The 27827-nt window shown below is 40.3% G+C and overlaps 2 protein-coding genes across 3 annotated transcripts in view; one reads left to right on the plus strand and one right to left on the minus strand.

Annotated features, from left to right (window-relative positions):
• The window catches only part of syt6b (synaptotagmin VIb), a 58954-nt gene extending 42207 nt beyond the window's left edge, over positions 1 to 16747 (plus strand). Inside the window, exon 8 of one of the 2 annotated variants that reach the window (XM_079858207.1) lies at positions 16594 to 16746. The gene's annotated coding sequence lies outside the window, so the exon portion shown is untranslated. Of the gene's footprint in view, positions 1 to 16593 lie in introns of both variants that reach the window. The other variant, XM_079858206.1, reaches the window with a different exon arrangement.
• Positions 16748 to 17752: 1005 nt separating this feature from the next.
• On the minus strand, positions 17753 to 23272 carry olfml3b (olfactomedin-like 3b). Its single transcript, XM_079858209.1, has 3 exons — positions 23091 to 23272; positions 20364 to 20649; positions 17753 to 18759 (listed from the first exon to the last, which is right to left on the minus strand). Exons 1-3 carry the CDS (start codon positions 23190 to 23192, stop codon positions 17975 to 17977), a joined length of 1173 nt encoding a protein of 390 aa, XP_079714335.1. The 5' UTR covers positions 23193 to 23272; the 3' UTR covers positions 17753 to 17974.
• Between the last annotated feature and the right edge of the window lie 4555 nt (positions 23273 to 27827).

Raw genomic sequence — 27827 nt, forward strand, 5'->3', positions numbered from 1 at the left:
GAATCCGGCTCTGGCAGCAGAAAAACTTTTTTTCTGCTTGCTTCTCCGAGCTCGCGGCCAGCTTTCTTACATACAGAAAGCAAACCCGCATCTCACGGGATAAATATTTCTCAGTCCCCTCTAAGTTCAGGCGGCTGGAAATACTAATGCTGCAGTAAACGGGCCTGTTTTAATACACGCGCGCCTGCAAACAAACGCCGAAACACGACGCTCGGTCATATGCTCGCACCAACTGGAAGCTCATGTGTGCCCCTGTGGCTCAGTGGCAGAATATTACGCTTCTGCACTGGAGAACCGTGTTCAAATCCGGCTCTGGCGGCAGAAAAATATTTTTTTCTGCTGGCTTCTCCGAGCTCGCGGCCAGCTTTCTTACATACAGAAAGCGAACCCGCATCTCACAGGATGGTGCTTGAGTATTTATGAGCGTCTAAACATATGAGCCATCAAAGCATTTGCTCTATAACGCCGATGGTGTTACAAGTGTAGAAAATGTGCCCACTCCCATGTGCTCACTGCTACACACAAAACACGGTCTCCCCGGTAACGCTCACAGAGCGCACTCTCATAAAGCGGACACATGCCGCTTGAGTACTAAGTGTAGTAAATGTGCCCACAACTCTGTGCTCACACCTAGCTGCTGCCCGCTCTATCACACAGTTACCCCGGGTTGCAGATCCTCTAAAGCTCACAAACATTCCGGCTCTGGCCGAAGGTGTCATAAGTGTAGAAAATGTGCCCACTCCCATGTGCTCACTGTTTCACACAAACATGGTCCCCATGGTAACGCGCATAGAGCGCTCTCTCATAAAGCGGACACAAGCCGCTCGAGTACTAAGTGTAGTAAATGTGCCCACAACTTTGTGCTCACACCTACCCGCTGCTCGCTCTGCCATTCAGTTACCTCGGGTCGCACACCCTCTAAGCTCCCAAACACTGGCCGTGTCATAAGTGTAAACTCTGCGCCCGCTCACGTGCACGCGCACTCACTTTTAGACATTACAATCCCCACGCCGCTTTCGCGCCAGGGGTGTTTGTCAGCAAATCGCGCTCCATCCTCTGGGACCGAGCTACCGAACGCTGTACAGCCGGCCAATACTGTTTACCAGCCCCCGTGTTCGAGCACCAGCGGCGCGCACGCCGCTCCATCCTCTCTGATACAGGTTCCCCAATCCCGCGCAGCGCGGCGATCTGAACCCAGAGACCATTCGACCCCTAGCTATGCATGCGGAAGCATGGGAAGCTATTCAGGGCGCGTCAGAATGGGTGCTGAGTACTATAAAACACGGCTATTCGCTTCAATTCGCTCGTCGCCCTCCGCGCTTTCTAGCACAGACGGAGACGAAAGTGAGTTCAGAAGCTGCGCACCTGCTTCAAGCTGAAATAGCGAAGCTGCTGCGCAAAAGGGCTATAGAACAGGTTCATCCTTCTCTGAGCGAGTCGAGCTTTTACAGCCGCTACTTCCTCGTACCCAAGAAGGGCGGAGCGTTAAGACCTATTTTAGATCTGAGACATCTGAACAAAGCCCTCATGAGACGGCCGTTCAAAATGATCACAACCAGAAAAATCCTCGCGCAGATTCGCCCAGGAGACTGGTTTATCTCTCTCGATCTAAAAGACGCATATTTTCAGATCCAGATAACTCCCCGTCACAGGCCATTCTTGAGATTCGCCTTCAACGGTCGAGTATATCAGTACACAATCCTGCCCTTCGGCCTGTCTTTGGCACCCCGTACATTACGAAATGCATGGACACGGCTCTCGCTCCCCTGAGAAAACAGGGAATGCGAATACTGAATTATCTGGACGATTGGCTTATTCTAGCGCTGTCAGAGACGGAACTTGTGTCTCACAGAACAGCGCTTCTCAGCCATCTGGAGGATCTGGGTCTCTCGGTCACTGGACCAAGAGCTCGCTATCGCCCCGTCAGTCAATTTCCTTCTTGGAATAGAACTGGACTCGGTGGCTATGACGGCCAGACTGTCGGAGCAGCGCGCGCGCCGCATCCACCTCCTCGCCGCATCCCTCCAAATAGGCAGCCGGGTTCCGCTGAGGACATTCCAGCGTATCCTGGGGCATATTGCCTCAGCTGCAGCAGCGCTCCAGCTGGGCTTACTGCGCATGCGCCCGCTTCAACGCTGGCTGAAAGCGCGCGTGCCCCACCGAGCCTGGGCGGCCGGCGGCTTGCGAGTCAAAGTGAATCAGAGCTGCATTTCAGCCCTGCAGCCCTGGCTGGCAGCCGAATGGTATCACACAGGAGTGACTATGGGAGTGATTTCACACCGGAAAGTTGTCTCGACAGACGCTTCCAACCTAGGTTGGGGAGCGCTCTTCGAAGGCAGACCGGTCTATGGCCGCTGGTCAGACCAGGAGAATCTCCTACACATAAACTGTCTAGAGATGCTCGCGGTCGAGAAAGCGCTCAAACACTTCCTCCCATTCCTCCACGGTCACCATGTTCTAGTCCGCACGGACAATACATCGGTAGTGGCCTATGTGAATCGCCAGGGCGGTGTCAGAGCAAAGACGCTCTGCACCCTGGCGGAACGCCTCCTCGTGTGGGCTCAGCACTCTGCGCTCGCTGAGAGCCGCGCATGTGCCTGGCCACCTGAACGAGGGCCCCGACAGACTGTCCAGGGACAACGTTCCCCCTGGGGAGTGGTCTCTACACCCCCAAACAGTCCAGTCACTGTGGCGCCGTTTCGGCAAAGCGAAAGTCGACCTTTTTGCGTCAAAAGACAACGCTCATTGCCCAGAGTTCTTCTCGAAGAACGAGGACGCGCTGGCCCAGACCTGGCCCAGCGGCCCGCTGTATGCTTTTCCCCCGGTCTCTCTGCTGCCTCAGGTCATCAAGAGAATCAGGGAAGCGCGCCACACAGTGCTCCTCTTAGCCCCATACTGGGAGAACCAAGCTTGGTTCCCGGATCTAATACAGCTGGCAGACTCAGCCCCTGGCCGATACCGGTGAAGAGAGACCTTCTCTCTCAAGCCCGCGGCTCGATATGGCATCCCCATCCAGAGCGCTGTCTCTGCATGCGTGGAGCCTCAACGATTACACGCTGATCTGCCAGACGGGGTCATGAACACGATCATACAATCTAGAGCCCCCTCTACGAGGCGGCTCTACATGTCGAAATGGTCAGTGTTTAACAGATGGTGCACTGCTAAGGGGCTCGATCCACAGACATGTGGGGTATCGCGAGTACTGTGTTTCCTTCAAGAGTTACTGGACGCGGGCAGGTCCCCCTCCACGCTCAAAGTCTATGTCACGGCCATTTCAGCGCTCTCTGTTCAGAGCTGGGCCGCGCATTAGGAAGGAACGAGTTCGTCATCCGCTTCCTTAGAGGAGCCAGGAGGATGAACCCCCCGCGACCCCCCTCGGTTCCTATGTGGGATCTTTCACTGGTCTTGGAGGCCCTGAAAGCGCATCCCTTCGAACCCTTGGAAACTGTGGATATGAAATACCTCACGCTCAAAACCGTTTTTCTGATAGCACTGTCTTCAGTCAAACGAGTGGTGGAACAGCTCTTTGTTTCGTTTGGCGGGCGCACCAAGGGTCTCGCCGCCTCGAAACACAGCCTGTCCAGATGGATAGTGGACGCTATTGCTGCTGCTTATGTGTCTAAAGACCTGCAGTGCCCATTGGGCATTCAAGCTCACTCCACCAGAGGCATGGCCTCGTCGTGGGCGTGGTCCAGCGGGATTCCCATTCATGACATTTGTGCAGCGGCAGGCTGGGCCTCCCCCTCCACATTTGTTAGGTTTTACAACCTGGATGTTCCCGCCTTGCAGGCGAAAGTGTTATCAGTCTAAGTCTCGCGTATGCCAGCCCACTATCTGTGCGCGGGCTACGTTGTGTGATTTAGCTCTACTGGTTGAGCTGCACTATACAGGGAATTGTCAGTTCGGACCGGCCGTGCCGCTCCTAACCCCCTAGTGTGTGCTTATGTACGGCGCTAGCCCTCTGTGGGCCGCCCGGCTCTCTGCTATCACGTTCCCCGGGCTCTCCCTGGGACTCATTCAGTGGATGCTGGGCGCGCACGGCGTTGACAAGGGTGTTCCCGTAGCGTAGTAACTACGCAATACGAGAGAACCTCTCGTAAGAGAACGTTTCGGTTACTAACGTAACCTCTGTTCTCTCTAGAAGAGGGAACGAGTATTGCGTAGCCCGCCGTGCTCGCGCCACGAGCTCATTCGCTTCATGCGACAGAAACCAGAGAAGCAGCCTCCGAGCCCCGCTTTTATACGCTAAGCCACACCCCTTTTCGCGGGCTGTGACGCATTAAGCGCGCCAAGCGCGCTCATTGGTCGTGACGTCACGCCAAGGGCTCAGCGGTAGGCTGCTGCAGTTGCCGCAGGGCAGCCAATGGGCACGCTAGTAAGCCTGCCCTAGGTCTGCAGGCTGCCGCACTGCGTTGACAAGATTATAAAAATTAAGGATAATTTTTGGCTTCAGTATCTCGAGAAAGAAAGGCTTTCCCGTAGCGTAGTAACTACGCAATACTCGTTCCCTCTTCTAGAGAGAACAGAGGTTACGTTAGTAACCGAAACGATTTGTGTCAACACAGAAAACATTTCATCACTGTATAGTTTTATTTCGTTTAATTAAAGTGTTGTTTTATGTCAGCTGAATGTCCGGAACGCGAGAAGATAAGGAAACTTATTTAGCACAATTCACACCCAGCAGTATAATTCAGGGAAAAAAAAACCTCAGAATGCTCCACACGAAACTTTGGTCTTCCGACATTTTACCACCGTGTCGATTTATTTTGATTAATATGTGCGAGGGAGAGAGAGCAAGGGCAGCGCTTATGGAGACGGTGAAGTCGTTTACACAGAGAGTGCGCGCGCGCGCGACCGGCTCTCTCTCTCTCTCGTCGTTCTTTTAGTTAAAACATACGCCCTGTCACAAACGCAGCCGTTCATCTACATTACTCACCGATCAAATAAGACTTTGGCAGGACAAAAAATCACTTTGGCGGGCGCTAAAACAAGTTCAATGCTGGAAAATTCCTGCGTGAGTTTCCATGGTTTCCATTAGACTCGCACGGTAGCCAGAGGCGTCTCATCAAATCGCGAGCTCAGCTGTTGTTGACGCTGTGCGTGTGCTTCAAGATTATAAAAAGTGCTAAGATCCCGATTGGCCCACCACCGTGTCGATTTATTTTGATTAATATGTGCGAGGGAGAGAGAGCAAGGGCAGCGCTTATGGAGACGGTGAAGTCGTTTACACAGAGAGTGCGCGCGCGCGCGACCGGCTCTCTCTCTCTCTCGTCGTTCTTTTAGTTAAAACATACGCCCTGTCACAAACGCAGCCGTTCATCTACATTACTCACCGATCAAATAAGACTTTGGCAGGACAAAAAATCACTTTGGCGGGCGCTAAAACAAGTTCAATGCTGGAAAATTCCTGCGTGAGTTTCCATGGTTTCCATTAGACTCGCACGGTAGCCAGAGGCGTCTCATCAAATCGCGAGCTCAGCTGTTGTTGACGCTGTGCGTGTGCTTCAAGATTATAAAAAGTGCTAAGATCCCGATTGGCCCAGAGAAATGTCAATTATAAGAATTATCCAATAATGTTTCGCAATTCTAGCCTGCATGGCAGTTTACTGTGAGAAACAATACACCCCCAAAAAAAAACCTCTCCGGTTCTACGCGATTCACATAAATGACACAATTGACCAAGAAAACGGCGATTTTCGGCGAAAAGCGACAAGTTTGCAGGTATGTAAACAAAAGTTTTTTTTTGTTAAATAGATTAAGATTTTTCTTAAATAGAATAGATTTATTATATTATGTAAGTTACCAGTATTTACTTATATTTATAGCAATGCTTTACAGGCTTTATTGTGTCGTTTCTTTGTTTTTATTTATTTATTTCAAAACAACCACCCAAACACCGCAACACCGCCGGTATTTGGGTCCATTACCACCGCGGTGGTAAAAAACTGCCACCGTCACAGCCCTAATGTGAAATTATTTTTTTAGTTTGGAGCTTTCTAGACTAAGAAAAGCCAGAAAATGTATTTTTGGCTTATGTGGATGAAAGACAACAACTCCCAGAATGCACTTGCTTCGCTGCTCTACGAGGCCACTCTCAAGCCACACCTACCGGTTAGAGAGCAGTTGTAAATAATAAAGCTAAGCTAAGCTAAGTTACTAGTCTCTGTGAGTATGCCCGGGCACAAAATGTCCGGGATTCGACTTTTGGGTTCTACAGTCGCCATTTATTGTGTTTACTGTGACGAGCAGGACGAGACTAGGGCCACAGGAGAACGACGCGAGGCCGGTGGCGTGATTACTGATGACCGACACCTGTGAGGCACTGGCTCGTATCTCTCACGGAGGAGCGGGAATTTTCTTAGCAGTGGTAAAACGCACATCAACCGATCACGCCACCGGCCTCGCGTCTTTCTCCCGCGGCCCTAGCCTCGTCCTGCTCGCCACAGTAAACATGATGAATGGCGACTGTAGAATGCAAAAGCGGTGGCATGATTACTGATGAGCGGCGCCTGTGAGACGCACCGGTCTCTGGGCTATCTCTCACGGAGGAGCGAGTATTTTCTTAGCAATGGTAAAACGCACATCAACCGATCACATGTTTAGCGTTAATGTAAACACTACATTCAGATTCACCAATCGGAATGAATTCAGTTAGATTGAAACAAAAGGTGTGCATGTAAACAATGAATGGCGACCGTAGAAAGCAAAGCCGAATCCCGGACATTTTGGACGATCTCGACGGCCGGACATGCAGGTTTCTGCCGGTGAAATCAAACGCACTGGCACTGATCTGTGATAGGTCTGTTAGCATATTAGCTCCAACCCCCTATGGGCGGGTTTGAAAGGGTGGGAACTAGTGCTTGTAGTCTCAACAGAAATCCCCCCCTCTTACACTTCCTCCTACAATGACGCAAAATGACGATTTTTGCATCATTGTAGGAGGAAGTGTAAAGAGGTAAATACAGATTTCTCCCGTCTCAGGGGAAAATGAGAAAATGTTGCACGACCATTCAATAGTATGACTGGGTTTCTAACATTGCAAAGCTTAATGCAAATGGGTGGAGTGTTCCTTTAAAGGGATAGTTCACTTTGAAATTAAATTTTGGTGTTTTAGCTTACCTGAAGGGCATCCAAGATGTAGGTGTCTTTTTTTCCACAGTAGTTTCAATTTTGATATTTTTAGGTCAAACCGTTCTTGTCTGTCAGTCATATAATGCAGGTCTATGGTCACTGTCTCAAAGAGCATGCACAGAGTCCAAATTAAACAATTCCCCATCGTAAGTACACATTGACGGCCTAAGACACGAAACGAGCGGTTTTTGTGAGAAAACGAACAGTATTTATATCGTTTTTACCTCTTATAAAACAACCACGTCAAAGTGATCTGAGGGCACGGGCGCTTCCTGCTGTGTGACGTGTGCGCATAGATGTATATACACTAGATGTTAGGGCTGCTCGATTATGGAAAAAATCATAATCACGATTATTTTGGTCAATATTGAAATCACGATTATGTAACACGATTATTTCACATGACTGGGAACGTGTTGCATTTATTAAAAAGACACGGTAACGCTTTACAATAATGTTAATTAGTTAACATTAGTTAAAGTATTAACTAACATGAACTAACAATGAGAAAAACATTTGTTACAGTATTTATTAATCTTTTTTAATGCTAGTTAATAAAAATACAGCTGTTCATTGTTTGTTCATGTTAGTTTACACTGCATTAAGTAAGGGTTAATGCCCGACGAGGTGTCCATTATCAGGTTTTAATGGACGACGGCGAGGTGTGAACCTCCGCTGAAGTCCATTAATACCTGATAATGGACACCTCGAAGGGCATTAACCCGCTTATACCATGGTCACTTACTAAAGTTTAATGTGTTTTAGAGTAAAAATCGTGAGGGTTTTTATTTATTAAGTCGAGCGCACTATTTAATAGTATACAGGCGTTGCCAAGCAACGTGGCCACAGCGAGCTGACCGCAGCAGTTGATCAGTGAGTTTGAACCAGCGCATCATTTAAAACTGTCATCAGTTCCTAGGTGTACATTATCACTTTTTAATGGACACCCTGCAGCCAATCAGAATCGAGTATTCACCCAGACCATGGTATAACTAATGTTAACAAATACAACATTTCATTTTAATAACGTATTAGTAAATGGTGAAATTAATATTAACTAAGATGCTATAGAAATATTGTTAATTATTAGTTTATCTTAAGGTAAGTTAGTTATAATGCTAATTAATGAACCTTATTGTTAAGTGTTACCAAAGACACCTTTCAACAATTCTTAAAAAATCAAAATTTGAACATTGATTGTACTTTTTGAACTATTAAAATAAATAATGTATCAGATAATACTTCAATGAGTATTTAATTCCCGCAGGTCTACCACTTATAATGCGGGAAATCCCCCCGCAAACATTGATTCACTTTAGCATGTAGATTGTATGAGTATCTTAAATGAATCCACACAGATTATAAAATCAAATCAATAATTTTAAAACTTTCTCCAAGATACAATTTCACAAACCGCGTGAGTGTTCAGCGGTGATGCGTCTTCTCTCTCTCTCTCCGTCTCTCAAAATGCGCTGGACTGGACAAGGCAAGCGTCAAATTCAATTAATTGCACAGCCCTACTAGATGTCGCATTAAAGACATTCGTTCCAATGAACTGCCGTAGCCAAGGCGACATCTAGTGTATATACATCTATGCGCACACGTCACACAGCAGGAAGCGCCCACGCCCTCAGATCATTTGGACGTGGCTGTGTTATAAGAGGTAAAAACGATATAAATACTGTTCGTTTTCTCACACAAACCGCTCGTTTCGTGTCTTAGGCCATCAATGTGTACTTACGATGGGGAATTGATTAATTTGGACGATGGGGAATTGTTTTAATTTGGACTCTGTGCATACTCTTTGAGACAGAATCCATATTCCTGCATGAAATGACTGACAGACAAGAACGGTTTGACCTAAAAATATCAAAATTAAAACTACTGCGGGAAAAAAGACACCTACATCTTGGATGCCCTTCAGGTAAGCTAAAACATAGCAAAATTTAATTTCAAAGTGAACTATCCCTTTAAAGGGGTGGTTCGGGATTTTTGACATCGGACCTCATTTTTAAGTCAGCCTGGTTGTTATTCATCAGTGGAGACATTTTTTTTTTAATTTATTTCTTATATTTGGATAGTTAGCCGATGCTAGGCTAGCGCGAGTCAAGGGTATATGTTAGCCAGCCATTAAAAAAACGTTTTACCCACTCCACAGTGCACCAAACGCAAATAAATTATAACACTAGACTATCGATGAAAATGTCCGTTGAGAGAATAATGTTAGAAATCAAACATTACCTTTCATCTCAATGATCCCAAAGGAACTAGTTTCTCAGCAGCTGCGGAATTTTACTTTGCTCCGGTTAGTAATGCGGCAAAAAGTAAACACAGTGTGCCAGCGGCAGGTAATTATGCCGGTACTCTTGCATCATGTGTGGACCGGCTCACTCGGTTGCCTAGGTAATCAATATCACTCCGCTGCTGCTGTAGACAAGGCTTATGATTACAGGGAACAAATTATAACTAATGCAATGTGATGAAAGGTAAGTTTGATTTCTAACATTATTCCCTCAACGGACATATACATCGATAGTCTAGTGTTATAACTGATTTGCGTTTGGTGCACTGTGGAGTGGGTAAAACGGTTTTTAATGGCTGGCTAACATATTGTGGGAATATGTTTAATTTATGTTCATGTGAGGCATAGATGATGACAGTTTAATTTATGTTCATGTGAGTTGACAGTTCAAAGAAGATTAAGTCAAGCAACCCAGTCATCGGACATTAACCTTTGTATCTGTGTACACCTCCTGAACAGTGACATGACTCCAAGTTTTGTCTATTATCATGTGAAGGTATGGGTGATGCTATCAGGCTGATTGGATCATTTGAATGATAGTGTTATGCTTATTCTTGATTGAATCAAGAATCATCCCTCTGCTTTGTTTGACTTGTCTCCACCTCCAAAAGTCCCACCTCCTTGTAAATGTATAAAAACTATACTGTATAGAACTCAGACAGACTTTGGTGACTGCAGCTACCGACAGCTCGCGTTCTCAATAAAGAATCCTGCTGAAGAAACAACCAAGTCTCCTGGTCTTCGATTCTGAGTTTACTACAATATACTCATTGACTCGCGCTAGCCTAGCATCGGCTAACTATCCAAATATAAGGACTGGATGATTTTTTTTTAAAAATGTCTCCACTGATGAATAACAACCAGGCTGACTTAAAAATGAGGTCCGATGTCAAAAATCCCGAACCACCCCTTTAAGGGGTTGGAACAACATGACGGTGTATAATTACTGACAGAATATACATATTTGGGTGAACTAACCCTTAAATATAAGTAGTGTGGGGGTGCCAAACTAGCACTGTGGTCCAGTCTGTTCATGATGTGATCCAGTCTGTGGTCCAGTCTCTTCATGCCCTGTCTGTAAAGTGAACAGATTGACTGATGTTACTAATGGTGATTTATTATTTCATAAACATTTAATAATAACAACAGTGTGACTACTCTATAAATGTTAACCCTTAAGTTATTTAGGCTGTGCTTTGAGTACTATAAATATTAAACACACAAGATTAAAATGTAGGTTACAAATGTTATACAATGGAAAGGTTTAATAACACATTGTAAACGATTAGCTACACCTGAAAATGAAAACTTCCATCATTGAGGGGAAAATAAGATAACGTGCATCAAAATTATGTACCTGCTAAACTTTTCTAATTTGTACTAATTTGCCATACTATGGAAGTAATACTTTCATTGTATGACAATAGCAGCATTGAGAAAGGTTTTCTTAAGCTTTTATAATAAAATTATAAAAATGTATAAACAAGGGCTTGGCATTAACCCTGGTCTTGTAACTTGTCCTTTGGACAAATAAATCGTTCATTCACTTGTAAAAAAAGTAGCATTTTTTTGAAGCAAGGTTATTAATCTGTGTGTAACGTTAACGTATGTGTGTGTGTGTGCGGCTGTAAGTTATGCTTAAATTAAAAGAGCACATTAATATAAAACGGTGATTCAACTGACTTACCTTCGAATTAAGCGGTTGCGTGACATTCATGTTAATACTAGGCATGATGGCATTATAAAACCCCAATTTGCCCTCCAGGTGGGCATTCCGTCACGTGAAAACTATGAATTAACCATCCAGAATACTTTTTAGTTTACATCCATTCACATTGAAAAATTGCCAGCAAAACTTTTACAAAACCTCAAATCAACACATAAGATTAAAAGCCTAAAGCCTAAACTTACAGCTAAAGTCTAATCAACCTAACCTCACCTCTATCGTTAGTTAACGTTAGCCTAAAATTTGAGATGCTAACGGACTCTTCCCAAAGACACTAAACCATTTCTATAAAGTAAATATTCAACGGAAGGGTGTCATTTACATGAAAGAATGTGTCAGAAACATTTGTATGTACTATTTGTGTAATGTTGGTGACAAAACTCACCAAACTTACCTGAAATTAGCGAATGCATCAGTGAAAGACGGAGTTCCTGCTTGTCGTCAGTTAGTTGAGCTCCCCGCCCGTTTCCATGGTAACTCAGTTCAAATCTGGTTCAAATGTAACTCGAGTGCGCGCGCCAATTAAAAGACGTAACGTTAGAAGTCACGCAGAATTTACATAAAAGAAGAATTGATGGAGGGAATTATTTGGTAATCATTTAAAATATCCTGAAATGTGAGGTTAACATTTTTAAGTGTATAGGCTAGTGGTCATCACCAAACTGTAACAGAATGATGAAGCACGAGTGTATGTTTACAAAATCATAGGTTATAATAGGCTATAATATAATGTAATGTGTAATAGCCTATAATATTATAAAAAGCTTTATAAATGGTTAATGTGGTGTAGAAATAAAATTGCAAAAACATTTATTAAAAACTAAACATGATATAGGCTAAGGCATGAATATATTTTGTGAAATATATCCAGGTAAACATATTTACAGATGTAACATGAGGAACAATTTAAAAGATGTATGTTCAATGTATTTTTGAAATAATATATTTTCAAAATGTATTTCAATATATTTAACAGTGCTTCACATATGTGGATAGCATATCTATCCATACATCTATCTATAAATTATAGGAAGGTCTGTCAGTCTGTCTATGTGTCTGTATGTCTGTCTGTTAACAACAACATTTTCAAACTTGACAGGTTTTTTGCTACAGGCACAAGTGAGTGCAGTGTAAAGTTTGACGTTGTTTGGATTAGAAATACAAAAGATATTGTTAAATATATTAGTAAAAGAAGGTAATTGTTTAAACATTCTGGCATAAACACTCTGTCAGCAACTGCTACACTGTTTACTTCTGAATATTGTATTTTATTCACAGCTTTTCTCTGAGTTCACTGTGTAGCCTGCTCTCTGAATCGTGTAGTTAAATTTTCCTTGGTGCTTTCTTCCATGCATAAATAAAAATGTCACTGAACTTTTGCTGTGTAATTGTAACAATGAGCACTCAAACACACCAAAACAAAAATTATTAAAAACACACACAAAAAAACGATTTTGCACGGGCAGTTTGCCATCATTTGTAGTATCACACTGTTTGCTCAAGCGTAGCGTTTTCTCTGAGTTCACCGTGTAGCCTGCTCCCTGAATCATCACGCTTACTCATTTGTGCATGTTAACCGAATCTGTAAGTCAGCTATGCTGTTTACTTCTGAATATATTTCATTCTGGTGCTTAACATTATCACTACTAATAGTAATAGTAGCATGCTATTAACCAACAAAACATATCCTATTCAATGCGTTTACAATCTCTTTCACGGGCATCATTTGTAGTAGCCTATTCACAAACTGTTTTTACTCAAGCGTAGCATTTTCTCTGAGTTCACTGTGTAGTCTGCTCCCTGCATCGTGTAGTTCAATTTTCCACATTTATTTTATGTCATTATTTCAGGATCAGTATTTGCTTTCTACTGTACACAAAATAAAAATGTCACTAAACTTTGGCTGTGTAATTGTAACAATGAGCACTCAAACACCAAACCAACAATTACTAAAAAAACACACACAAAAACTGATTTTGCACAGGCATTTTGCACTAGTTAATATTAATTTATTAATAGGCTATATAGTGCTGGTTTATTGGGGTGGTGTTATAAACTACTGTGATGTTTAAAATGTTTATATGGATATATATAGTCATATTATACAAATCTAGTGATTGTAAACTGTTAAGAAGCAAACAACATGTTCCCAGAACGTTTTATGATAGCCTAAATATAACATTCAGAAAATACTAATAACGTCATAAAGACATTCCAAGAACGTTGTTCTAAGAACGTTTTCTATCAACGTTATGAGAACTTTCATCAGTCACAAATAATGTCATAAAGACGTTCCAAGAACCTTGTTCTAAGAACGTTTTCTATCAACGTTATGAGAACTTTCATCAATCACAAAATAACGTCAAAAAGACGTTCCAAGAACTTTGTTCTAAGAACGTTTTCTATCAACGTTATGAGAACTTTCATCAATCACAAAATAACGTCAAAAAGACGTTCCAAGAACTTTGTTCTAAGAACGTTTTCTATCAACGTTATGAGAACTTTCATCAATCACAAAATAACGTCATAAAGACGTTCCAAGAATGTTGTTCTAAAAATGTTTTCTATCAACGTTATGAGAACTTTCATCAATCACAAATAACGCCATAAAGACGTTCCAAGAACCTTGTTCTAAGAACATTTTCTATCAACGTTATGAGAACGTTCATCAATCAGAAATAACGTTATAAAGATGTTCCAAGCAAGGGCGTAGATTTGGTTTAAACATTGGGGGGGTTGAAGTTTGGGTCTGCATATTTTTCATGTGATCATGGTATAAATATTGGGGGGGTTGTAATGCATAGATATAAATATTGGAGGGGTTATCTCCCCCCCAACCCCCCCACAAACTACGCCCCTGGTTCCAAGTACGTTGTTCTAAGAACGTTTTCTATCAACGTTATGAGAACTTTCATCAATCACAAAATAACATCAAAAAGACGTTCTAAGAATGTTGTTCTAAAAATGTTTTCTATCAACGTTATGAGAACGTTCATCAATCAGAAATAACGTCAAAAAGATGTTCCAAGAACCTTGTTCTAAGAGCGTTTTCTATCAACGTTATGACAACTTTCATCAATCACAAAATAACGTCAAAAAGACGTTCCAAGAACGTTGTTCTAAGAATGTTTTCTATCAACGTTATGATAACTTTCATCAATTACAAAATAACGTCAAAAAGACGTTCCAAGAATGTTGTTCTAAAAACGTTTACTATCAACGTTATGAGAACTTTCATCAATCAGAAATACCGTCATAAAGACGTTCCAAGAACCTTGTTCTAAGAACGTTTTCTATCAACGTTATGAGAACTTTCATCAATCACAAAATAACGTCATAAAGACGTTCCAAGAACCTTGTTCTAGGAACGTTTACTATCAATGTTATGAGAACGTTCATCAATCAGAAATAACGTCAAAAAGACGTTCCAAGAACCTTGTTCTAAGAACGTTTTCTATCAACGTTATGAGAACTTTCTTCAATCAGAAATAACGTCAAAAAGACGTTCCAAGAACCTTGTTCTAAGAACGTTTTCTATCAACGTTATGAGAACTTTCATCAATCACAAATAACGTCAAAAAGACGTTCCAAGAACGTTGTTCTAAGAACGTTTTCTATCAACGTTATGAGAACTTTCATCAATCACAAATAATGTCATAAAGACGTTCCAAGAACCTTGTTCTAAGAACGTTTTCTATCAACGTTATGAGAACTTTCATCAATCACAAAATAACGTCAAAAAGACATTCCAAGAACTTTGTTCTAAGAACGTTTTCTATCAACGTTATGAGAACTTTCATCAATCACAAAATAACGTCATAAAGACGTTCCAAGAATGTTGTTCTAAAAACGTTTTCTATCAACGTTATGAGAACTTTCATCAATCACAAATAACGCCATAAAGACGTTCCAAGAACGTTGTTCTAAGAACATTTTCTATCAACGTTATGAGAACTTTCATCAATCACAAAATAACATCAAAAAGACGTTCTAAGAATGTTGTTCTAAAAATGTTTTCTATCAACGTTATGAGAACGTTCATCAATCAGAAATAACGTCAAAAAGACGTTCCAAGAACCTTGTTCTAAGAGCGTTTTCTATCAACGTTATGAGAACTTTCATCAATCACAAAATAACGTCAAAAAGACGTTCCAAGAACGTTGTTCTAAGAATGTTTTCTATCAACGTTATGATAACTTTCATCAATTACAAAATAACGTCAAAAAGACGTTCCAAGAATGTTGTTCTAAAAACGTTTACTATCAACGTTATGAGAACTTTCATCAATCAGAAATACCGTCATAAAGACGTTCCAAGAACCTTGTTCTAAGAACGTTTTCTATCAACGTTATGAGAACTTTCATCAATCACAAAATAACGTCATAAAGACGTTCCAAGAACCTTGTTCTAAGAACGTTTTCTATCAACGTTATGAGAACGTTCATCAATCAGAAATAACGTCATAAAGATGTTCCAAGAACCTTGTTCTAATAACGTTTTCTATCAACGTTATGAGAACGTTCATCAATCAGAAATAACGTCATAAAGACGTTCCAAGAACCTTGTTCTAAGAACGTTTTCTATCAACGTTATGAGAACGTTCATCAATCAGAAATAACGTCATAAAGACGTTCCAAGAACCTTGTTCTAAGAACGTTTTCTATCAACGTTATGAGAACGTTCATCAATCAGAAATAACGTCATAAAGACGTTCCAAGAACCTTGTTCTAAGAACGTTTTCTATCAACGTTATGAGAACGTTCATCAATCAGAAATAACGTCATAAAGACGTTCCAAGAACCTTGTTCTAAGAACGTTTTATATCAACGTTATGAGAACGTTCATCAATCAGAAATAACGCCATAAAGACGTTCCAAGAACCTTGTTCTAAGAACGTTTTATATCAACGTTATGAGAACGTTCATCAATCAGAAATAACGTCATAAAGATGTTCCAAGAACCTTGTTCTAAGAACGTTTTATATCAACGTTATGAGAACGTTCATCAATCAGAAATAACGCCATAAAGACGTTCCAAGAACCTTGTTCTAAGAACGTTTTCTATCAACGTTATGAGAACGTTCATCAATCAGAAATAACGTCAAAAAGATGTTCCAAGAACCTTGTTCTAAGAACGTTTTCTATCAACGTTATAAGAACGTTCATCAATCAGAAATAACGTCAAAAAGACGTTCCAAGAACCTTGTTCTAAGAACGTTTTTTATTAAACGTTATGAGAACGTTCATCAATTAGGAATAATGTCATAAAGACGTTCCAAGAACGTTGTTCTAAGAACGTTTTTTACTCAACGTTACAAGAACGTTAATAACGTTGTATGAACGTTCCGAAAACATTATTTTAGTAACGTTTTGTGCTAACATTTACACAACTTTTAAGGAACGTTAGTGAAAGTTCTGGGAACGTTCCCTGTTAGCTGGGATGGAACTCATTGTCTATAATCACTGGAACTGGCGTTTCTGTATGAAATGCCTTATTCAGAGCCACTTTTATATTGAGAATTTGTATAATAGTAACTGTTTCAGAACATCCCCTTGTACTTCAAAGGTGTGATTAAAGATCTTGCTTCTAACTGTTTTGTTCTTCTTTCATTCTTTGTTAAATATTAAATCAGATTAGGGCCAGCTCACACAGAACATGTGGCAGTGGAATGGGAAAAAAACAAAAGGTCTAAAGACTCATTTTTTAAAAAGGCACTGAGTTTTTAGAATTCTGTGTCATGCGCGAGCAGATTCCACTACTGCTTTTAACATTGTTTTTCAATGTAAACTTGCGCTAGAAGTAGCCACGTGTTTAAACGGCGTTCTAAATACATGGCGCTCAAGTTAAAAAGTTGCTCTTGATTTGCTTTTTTTATTCCACTATCAAGTTTAAATGACCTCAAGACGAAGAAAAACAACACAATCTGTGTGAACCGTCTCTTCACGCGGCTCTCTGGAATACTTGATTTTGATTGCGCCATCCAGCAGTCATGTGTTTGGCTGTCTTCGCTGAAAGAGTTACTACTTTCATGTCTTTGGCATATTTCGTATATAAGAAGGACTAATGGTGTATTGACTGACTTGTTGTTTAAATTTTGTATTTCCTCTTCCAAAATATGTTTTTGTTTTTACAAATTGCCATGTAGCTCATAACATAGTTCCTTGTAAAGCATTATCTATTGTCCAGGGTCATTTCATTATGGCTTTTGTATAGCGCTGTGCTGGAATTTATTTTCAATACCTTTAAGTTTTGATATCACTGTAATATTGTTGACGTGTTCCTCTAGTTGCTAGGTGAATTGTTAAAGGACAAGTTCGGTATTTTACACTTAAAACCTGTTGGAAAGCATCTTTTGCAGCGATTTTTGTGTGAGCATATCAGTGAACACCCCTGACCACTCGGTGAGTTTCACTCGGTGGGGGGGGGGGGGGGGGGGGGGGGGGGCAGCATGTGTCCAAATTTTAATCTTAACCGTTCTATTCCATCAGAAACAATCTGCAAACAGGGCTTTAAGTGTAAAATACCGAACTTGTCCTTTAACTTTGCAATTATTTATTAACTGCAAAATGATTTATTAACGGCACATTTCATGTCAAAATAAAATATAAAATCATTTTATTAGTTCTGCTCCAGGCAAACTAAATTAAAATGGTTATTTCTTGAGCCCTGTACATTGATTTCTAGTAAACAAACATGTGTCCAATCAATCATATGTTGTGCTCTCGGAGTAATACAAAGCTCAAATGTATTGAAGTGCGACTCAGCCGGGTTGCATAAGAAAAAGCAAGCCAATAACAAGGTCTTCAGTACAAATTCTACACTTCCAGCTTCTTTTTCATTTGGAGTTTGTAGAGGATTTGATAGCCATCATCCCAAGCATAGAGCAGCTGCTCCACAGGGCTGTATTTGAGGCTGGCATGAGTGCCGTATCGTTTGGGAAAGTATACATGTGGAGCGTCGTCATTTGTTACCATGTCACTGACATCAAACACGCACTGAATTCGGGAGCGACTGGGTAGTTTGGAGTTGTAGACCACATAGACAGTACCACAGATGACGAACGCTGCTTCTGCATTCTCCCTCACACAAGGGGTGTCCCACATCTGTTCAATGTCTAGAGTTTTAGGGTCTATCTTGGCCAAAGAGATGTGCCTCTCATTCTCCTGTGTGGCGTAGATTGCCCACAGACCCTCTTCGTCCACTGCTAAGTCGATGAAGGTCTCGGGATTCAGGCTGTACACTGGGAGCTGGTTTTTAGCTGGAAACACCGCAGTGTCCGTGACTATGTTCTTCTGAAGATCAAACTTTATTAGTTTCATGTCCTCGCCCTGCTTCAGATAGTAAATGTGGTTGTTGTAGATTGCATGGCCCATACCACTCCAGGCCGAAGGGAGCTGGACGCTGGTGGCTCCAGAAGTGCCTTGGGAGGAAGTGAATTCACGGACTGTTCCAAATTCATACACTGTATTATCATCTGTCCCGTTTAAGATGTACACCTTCCCGGTGGCACTTCCCATGTCTTTGGTCCACATTCCCTTGGAGCCGCCCACTCTTTTCAGGATCTTCATGGCTTTGATGCTGGAGATCATGTCACTACAGTCTAAATGTATAAATGGAAAATCAAAATATTGTTCATTTTTGGATGAACTATCCCTTTAAATATTGTATTAACACCTCGTTGGCTTTAATCGTCAAACATTCTGTGACATTTCCTTTGCAATCTGTCTTTTGCTGGAATTATAATGTAAATATTTGCTTTCCACTAAAGCCTGATTTAACACTAAACCCTAATGGCACAGTACACTAATGACAGTCTCTGGGTTAATCAGATTTGTGGCATTTTACTATGAAAAAGCAATAAAGAGCTGCTGAAGTGTAGAGGAAAGCATCATGATTTGTCCTCCAGCAGTATAATTACTGTCTCTCTCAATGATGGAATAATAATACATTTTATTTAGTGCCTCTAAGTGCTTTTCTAAACGAGGACTTTAGGAAGAATAGACCCACTATTTAATACATTATGTATTAAACTCTGTCAAGTTGTGATACCTCAGAGCTTGATGTGATTGAACCCTCTTCCCTGTCTTTCTCGTGCCACTTATCCTTCATTAAGAGCTTCTTAAAACTGAATCTATGAAGCGTAGCTGGCACTTTCCACAATTATTTTTAATGTTCGCTTTCTATGAAGTTTTTTTCAACCCTGCGAAAGTGTTGTTATTGTTAACTAAAACTAAAAAACTTAAACTTTAGAGTTAAAATAATTTGAAATATTAACATGGCAACTACTGAAATCCTACAAAAAAAAAATATGAAGGATTAAAATAGCTAAAACTAAAACTGAAATAAAAATAAATTAAAGCTAAATAGAATTTTTTAATCTAAAAATGACAAGTGCACATAACAAAATTTCTAACTTGTAACATTAATTTTTTTTAAATGAAAACTGAAAATATAAAAATAAAATCTAATTCAAAATATCAAATAAATTCAATAGAATATAAACATACTAAAATAAAACTTCCCTGTGACTAAAAATATTGTATATATCTATACATTTAATTTATTTGATAATTATTATTTATTTTTTTCAGTTTTTTTGTTTTTTTCAAAAGCACAAACTTTCAATAAACATCAAAGTAGACAAAATGCATAAATTAAAAAAAAAATGTCAGAATGGGTAACAGGGTTGAAGTGGTTAGCTAGTTTAGGACCAAATTTTATTTTGTAGTTACTGATAAACTCATATTCACCATAAATTAAATACATTTTTTAATTATTTCTTATTTCTTACAGGTTTGAGCTTGACGAATGTAGTTAACACTACAATTTGTGAAAAATTTTTGTACATTTTAGATATTTTCTTGTCCAAATAATGTCATTTCCTGGGTGTCTAAATTTAAGAAATGTTAAAAAATTGTGTGATAATGGACATAGACGTTTTTTAGTTGTTGTCTTTAAAACTATTTTTAAAAACAATTAATCTCAAATCACAACTTTAAGAGTTAATGATATGCTATTTTATGTTACATAAAATCTGTAATAGTTCTCACAACAAAACCATGGCATTTGTGCCTCTAATGCACTGAGAATGGGACCCCAGAGATCTGATTTTGTTGAATGAGCCAACTATGGCTCATGCCATCTTGCTGCAAGGCAAACATTACCCGTATCTAAGCATGTGGAATGTTACCTAAAGCTCTTCACCTGTAAGCTTGGCGTACTTGGCTTTGTTTCTCTCCTTGACAACTGTCACCTGCTGCTCCACCAGCTTGTCGTCCACGTCCACGCAAGGCTGCGCGCCATTCTGTGTTTCGAGGTAGTCCATCTCTCTCTCCACGCGATCTACGCGTGTTCCCACTGTGTCCAACTCGCCCCGCAGTGCCTCCTTGCTCTTGTCCAGGCCCTCTAGCTGTGCCACCATCTGCTGCTTGAACTCGCGCAGCTCAGAGGCGTAGCGGCTGGTCTGCTCATGCCACAAGGAGATGCGATCCTGCCAATGGAGAAATAAACAAAAACAAGTCTCAAGAGCCTCAGTAAAACAGATACGAGTTAGTCAGATGTAAACATATCTGTTAAAAGTGGCATCTTAAATAATATAAGATGAACTGAAGGCTAGCAATAGGCTCGTGGGATAGTAATTTAAAATAAATGTTCTTCTGATGCTTGGGTGGTTGCCAGGGCGTTGCTATGAAGTTGCAAAGATGTTCTGGGAAGTTGCCAGGCCTTTGCTATTCGGTTGCTTGAAATAGTTATACAAAAATGTATAGTACATCCAACTTTACATACATACAGTATAATTACATAAAGAAATATATAGCAAATCTCTGTGTATAAAGTTGGATATAGCCTACTTGGTCCGCATATAAATGCTATTTCTGTCATGACAACTCTCTGAGTGTTTGGCATGGTAATGGGTATGACAATGTTGATATGTATAGATCTGCTACGCTGCTGCTGCTTTTATTGCTGCTGCTATAGAACAAGTATTGGACGTGCTAGTGCCAATACATACATGACAGGCTGCTGTGAGCGAGTTAGACATATTGCTGCTGTACAATAGCATACATGAATTACCCGTTGCAGATCTATATGGTGGAGCTGGGGAAGGTGGAGGGTTTCTGAAAGTGCACTGCAACTGCTACAGCAAATCGTGAGCTTAGAATTATAAGGTTCTATCTCCACTTTTGGTCGAAATTGAGTTTTTGACATAATCTGATCCATTAGGTGTTTATTAATGCCTGTGTGGTGTTATTTTTGTAAAAAAATATATTTTGTACTACATATATTGTACTACATTTATACTACATAACAGTTTTGTCAGCTCGGATGTAAAAATATCTCAGAACTACCCTAAACGGAGATAGAACCTTATAATTCTAAGCTCACGAAATGCTGAACAAGTATTTGAAGGTTGAGCAGCAAGCTCATTGGCCACTGATACAGTAAGAACCAATTAGCTGTGCCCTATAGATGATGTGATTGCAAACAGATTGAGTTAAGGACCTATCAGCCTCCGCCATCGAGAGTTTCATGACAGAACTTTACATATAGCAAATCTCAACTGCTTGATTACTTGTATCACCTCAACATATCACCCAGTTCTAATCCTCTGTGACTGTAATGCATGAAGATATTAAGATATTAAAAACATTTACATAATGATTTTCTAAAGCTTCTTTGAAACCATGTGAAAAGTGCTACACAAATACATTTTATTACTATTTTAGAACATGCATGCAGACATTGATTTCAGATGGCTTTAATGCGCATACATGTTCTAAGCATGTTTAATACATTTTAAACCGTGAACTCGAGCACCCTTAATACTGAGTCAGACAGCCTTGTGAGTGTATATTATTCAAATATAAGCCCTCCCTTGACAGCTGCAGGAATTCATGAGGACTTTGGCATTGGAACAGCATCATTTGCGCTGCAGATGGATCAACCTTTGGCAGCAAATGTTCTTTTTTGAATTTGTGACTCAGTGGAAGGAAAGAAGAAGCAAAGTGCGTTTTAGCATAATCACACAAAATGACTTGCCTGAGAACTGCATGTGCAGAGTCAGCACAGAGAGAAAACAAGGGAGAAAATTTCCTTCATGTGGCTGAATCCAAGACACAGAGGGAGATATGGTGACTGACTCAAGGAGAAATAGCAGTAGGAATGGAGCGAAAGCAGAAGGGAATAGAGATAGTGTGTGTGTCCGTCTGTTTTTGTTTCGCTGCGATTGTCTGGCATGCATTGGTTACAGTTATCACGTTGAGTGAGTTTGTGCTTACAATATCATGTTAATTGCAAAATATTTGCATATATTTGCAAATATTGCTGTATACAGTAGATCCTTAAAGGGTTCTGTCAAGCTACTTCATAAATGTAACCTTTTAGGGGTTCCCACTATAGGATCATTTTATGGATTTAGTTTAAGTAATTATTAGTTTAAAATTGAATTTTATGAATTAAACAGCTCATAAACATACTTTAGACAATTTAACATTAAAGTATTATGCAGTAATTTAAGACATTTCTCTTTATATAACCTTTTTGCCATAAAGTGTTCTCTAAAATTGTTTCAAGAATCCTGTAGAACACCACTGAAGCTTTTTTTTTTAAGAGTACATATTTGTTTGATCATTAAATATCATTTCAGCCCACTTGTACTCCACTGCCAACTTCTCTGTGAATCTACACTCCTATGGGGAACCTCACAGAACTTTAAAATATATAAAAAAATAATGATAATTAATGCTGAAAGTTCAAACCCAGTAAGTATTATAGACCTACTAACGTAACTGCCACATACCCTTAAACAAATCCACAATTCATCCAAAATTCAGTCTTTTGTCTTGTTCTTTAGCTTCACTCCTCTCAAAACTCCATGTCAGCCTGTATTAGGAGGTCAGGGTCTGGCTGGGAGAGCATTATTGTTCTTACCTCAATGGCAAGGAGTCTTCTCTCCAAGTAGTCCATAAGGGCCTGCTGCTGTGCCCCAACCAGGCTAGAAAGAACGAGGACAAGGAGCTGGAGGGCTCTCATCTTCAAGACCGGGGGAGACTGCTTAGAAATGGTGAGTGTGTGAGTATGTGTTTATGACAGGCGGAGTAGAAAAGCCCTCATGCAGAGGCACTAAGTTGGCTGGAATGTTTAGAGAAAGAGCAGAGCGAGAGGAGGAGCCTAAAACATCTGGAGCGGCTCTTTCCCTGGAGAGCTGGATTACCTCCATCTCCTTTTCTGGTAAAACACAGAACTACTAATGACCAGCATTTTATTCTTCATGTTTCGTTATGACTTACATTTGTGATTTACCTCAAACATATACAGAATGTAGTCACTGTAGTAAATGTAGTACTGTAGAGTTTGAAAGGCATGGAAATGACTCAGTTAGATGTTCTGATGTTTTTGCCCTTTTCATTCTTCTTCAGCTTTATTTTCTTTGGACGAACGGCACAGCTCACATTCTGTTGCATAACACTAGACAATTTCCTGACTCTGACTCATATTTCAGTCTAGTGTAAGCCATAGAGTGTTTCGCTGCAGGCACAGTTTCAGTGTGGAGAACGAAATTCATGAGGATCATTCACAGTGATCAGTCAAAGTGTGAGAACATGTTGAAACAACCATTGATAGTGTTGCGTATGTGGTCTGTGGTGCAGTACATAATAGTATAGCTGACTACTTTCATTAAACAAGGTTTTTCTAAAGAATTATGTGTGAATTATCAGGTAAACCTAAATTGCTTCAGTCAAGTAAGTGTTCATTTTGAAATATTAACAATATAAAACTAATTTACTTGATAAAAATCAGTAAAGATATCACAGCAAAAAGACAAGTGTACCACAAGCTAAAGGGGAACATTTTTAGAATGATACAAATAAAAGCATAAAAAAGCATAAACTATCAATCAGACGACAGAAGGCAGGTTTTTAAGCAAAGTTTTTATCATCTTGGTATTTTAGAGGCCTTCGAAATTTGCGTATCAAATATGATACAGTAGACGTTATAAATAATTATAAATAATTCAACAATAATCTATTTCTTAAATGCTAATGTTGATATATAAAAATATTATAACCACTAGGAGGCATTACAGCATAACATGACTGCATTAGCAATAGCATGCAGCATCAGGTGGTGAAGTACACAAATGAGATCCTCTTCCTGTTTTAGGGGCAAAAAAGAAATGTAACCTACAATTTTCTGCCCTAAGTAAGTAAGACTTGTGTTGTGACCTAATACTCTGCAGTACTTGTTAGGCCAAAGAAACTATTTTCTTTTCATTCAATTGCAAAAAGATCAAGTATGAGTAGAGGGAGTAAGTATATGTTTGCTTTATAGGATAAGCATTGACTTTTTTACTTCAGGCTGTCTGCCTACAGAATAATCAAAACTGTTATTTTACTCCAAAAGTCCAAGGTCCCAGCTTCTGACAAAGTCTCTGCTAAAATTCATGGTTTAAATTCCTTGCACGTCTTGCAAATATGGCTGCTGCAAGAAAAATAATCTAAAACAAAAAAAGAAGCAACACTACTGCCTCCATCTTGTCTGACATGCTTAAGATGGCCTTGTGCCTCTCAACACCCCTTTGCACTTTGGTTCTGTTTTTTTCCTGATAGCAATCTCTGAACCCTGTGGTTAGACTGTCTGTCTACCGTTTCTTCTTTTTCTTTTTTTAGTTTCACTTCAAACAAGAGCTGTGATTATTGAAGCATAGTATTCTTTCACATCAGGAATAACATCAATAATCATGTATTGATATTCAAAGAGCTAGTTAACATCAGATGCATATATCCACTCTGAATTTTCGTATTTTTATTTAGCTTTCAATTCTGACATGATCTTTAATTTTTTCATCTGATACACAATGCAGTGAAAAGTGGAAAAAGGTTACTCTTAACTGCATTTCATTTAAAATACTTTTTAAATTACATTTTGAATGAGAGCTTTAATATGCATATGAGAACTATACTTTTCAATTGCACTTCATTTATAAAAACTGAGACTAAATCGGACAAATGCCTGCCAGGCCAGTAGTTGGCGGTGTCACTTTGTAATGATACACCAGGCGCCTATAGACTGAACACGTAATATGCATGTGAGTGATGTCACCGTTTTCACAAATTCGTGTTTTTATAGTTTACATGGAGACAATAATGATATTATTTTTAAAATCTTGCACAAACCAACTTGCACAAACCACAAACCAACTTCTTTACAAAGTGACATTGTCAACTACTGGCCTGGCATGCATAATACAACTTTTTTAGTTGTTTTATCGGATACTTGTGAGTGGGGATCATTTTGATAACGTTGTCATCTGTACAAAGAAAATCTTTTCAATTTTTAGTACATCGTTGTCATGTAAACAAAAGTTTTTTTTTTCAACAGTATTGCTGTTTTTATTTAGTTTTTATTCAAATAAATGCAGCCTTTGTGAGCATGAGAGACTTCTTTCAAGAACATAAAAAACACCTTTAAACTGTAGTGTACATAAATTCAGAACCATTTTATTTGAGAGAACAAATCATACAATATTTCACACTGTTATGTATAAACAATAGGTTTAAAGTATATTTTGCAACATTTTTGTATGATTTATTTCTACTCTAAATTAACACATTTCTCAAGAAGCTTTTCACTCCGAGTGTAAAAATATGATCATTGAGATGATAACATCAAAGTGAAACTTTTAATCAAAAATACATTTTCTGAAATGGTGTTATACAAATGTGTTGTCATTGCTGGGAGTGGTTGTGAGGATATGCTTTCACTGCCGATAAGTGCTTGTAAGTCTCATATAGCTTCCAACAGCCAAGTCCAAATCCTGGCCTTCTCATGTGGCTTAGTTTCCAAGCCTGGCAGAACCATTTCCACTGACAGGAAAAAGGGTGAAAGGCCTTTAACCTTGGTTGATAACCCAAGGAGTGACTTTCAAAAACTTCTATCAAACCCCCGTTTACTTGGGTATACTGGGCCCATCAGTCTTGGTTAGCAGTAAGTCGCAGTCTTAACTCATGCACGTAGGAGGCTTAGATGTATGGGTCACTTACTTGTTTACCTGAGGAAACCAAGTGACCAAGGGGCCCTTTTGGGGATAGTGCTGCTTGCTCCACACAGAGACAGGCCTAGTAAAGGTGGCTCAAACCTAGCTTACCTCATCCCTCACCCATCTGGCTTTCCGTGGCCAATGGGCATCTCATATCAGCTGTATGAAAAACTAAGATTAAAATAACAAAGACAAGAAGCTTCAAGGTGGTGTGCTGGAATGTCCTCAAAATGCTAGACTTTGATGAAAGTGATCAAACTCAGAGACACTCAGTGCTGATGGCAAGAGAACTAACTAAACTTGACATTGACATAGAAGCTGCTTTCCAGAGGAAGGGTCACTCATAGAGAATGAAGTAGGCTATAACCTCTACTGCTCTGGAAAAGCCAAAGAAGATTGCAGACTCTCTGGAGTTGGCCTTAAGATCGGGAACTCCATTAACAACAAGATCACAAGTCTTTCAGTTGGACATTCTGACCGGCTCATGTCCCTATGCTTCCCCCTCCTGGGCAACCAGTTTATGACCATTAACAGTGTTTATCCTACAGTGTTTATGGTCTGACTATCACCAACACCCTATTTCAGCAGAAGGATAACCTAAACCTTGTTAAAGACAACCTGCAGGTATTCACGCTCCATGCATTGGCACCTCCAAGACTACATCCTTGTATGTCAAAAAGATGCCAACTTCTGCACAGACCACAGGCTGGTTCGAGCAAAAATCCCAATCAAGGCCACAGTGAAGAGAAGTGGACCTCAGACCAAGAAACTCAATTTTAGGTGGCTGCTGGCTTAAAGAGAGAAGTTCAACAGGGAGATTTTGCAAACCAAAATCACCACATAGACCCTGAGAAGCGGTGGAACCAGATAAAGACTATTCTCCAGAAAACAGCCATAGATGTAGCAAGCTTCTCATACAGGAAGAACAGAGATTGGTTTGGTGAAAATGATGATGAAATCCAGAAGCTTCTTAAGTCAAAGCGCTCGAGCCACACAAGACTCCTCGCTTGTCCCGATTACCAGACCTGCAAGGCAGCCAACAGAAAAGCATGTAACACTCCAGTCAACGCTGAGAGTGATCCAGAACAACTGGTGGCTGGACAAGCTGGGAAAATCTCTGTGGCCCGTCACAACAAGACGCTGTTGCTGGACAACTATCCATGCTTTTTGTACTCTGTTGGGAGGGAGGGAAGGGAGTCATTCTGCAAAACCTTTGCAATGCAATGATAGTTTCCTGTGTAAGAACAAAGAAAGAGAAATCTGAAAGCTCCAACTAGTGAGGCATCACTCTTCTTTCCATTGCAGGGAAGATCTTTGCCAGAGTCCTTCTTGACAGACTGTTACCTACCATCGCTGAAGAAGTTCTCCCGGAGAGCCAGTGCGGCTTCTGAGCTAACGGGGCACTGTGGACATGATCTTTGTGCTACACCAGCTGCAGAAGAAATGCAGAGAGCAGAATTTGGGCCTGTATGCAGCTTTCTTTGACCTGATGAAAGCCTATGAAACCAAGATGGGCTCTGGAAGATCTTAATAAAGCTGTGATGCATTTTCGAAGTTTCTTGCAGTCCTTCAGCAGCAAGGACAGCAAGGATTTGTAAAACTCAGTGGCAACCACTCAGACCCTTTCC

This window comes from Squalius cephalus (genome assembly GCF_949319135.1).
Source record: "Squalius cephalus genome assembly, chromosome: 22".
Classification (NCBI taxonomy): Eukaryota; Metazoa; Chordata; class Actinopteri; order Cypriniformes; family Leuciscidae; genus Squalius; species Squalius cephalus.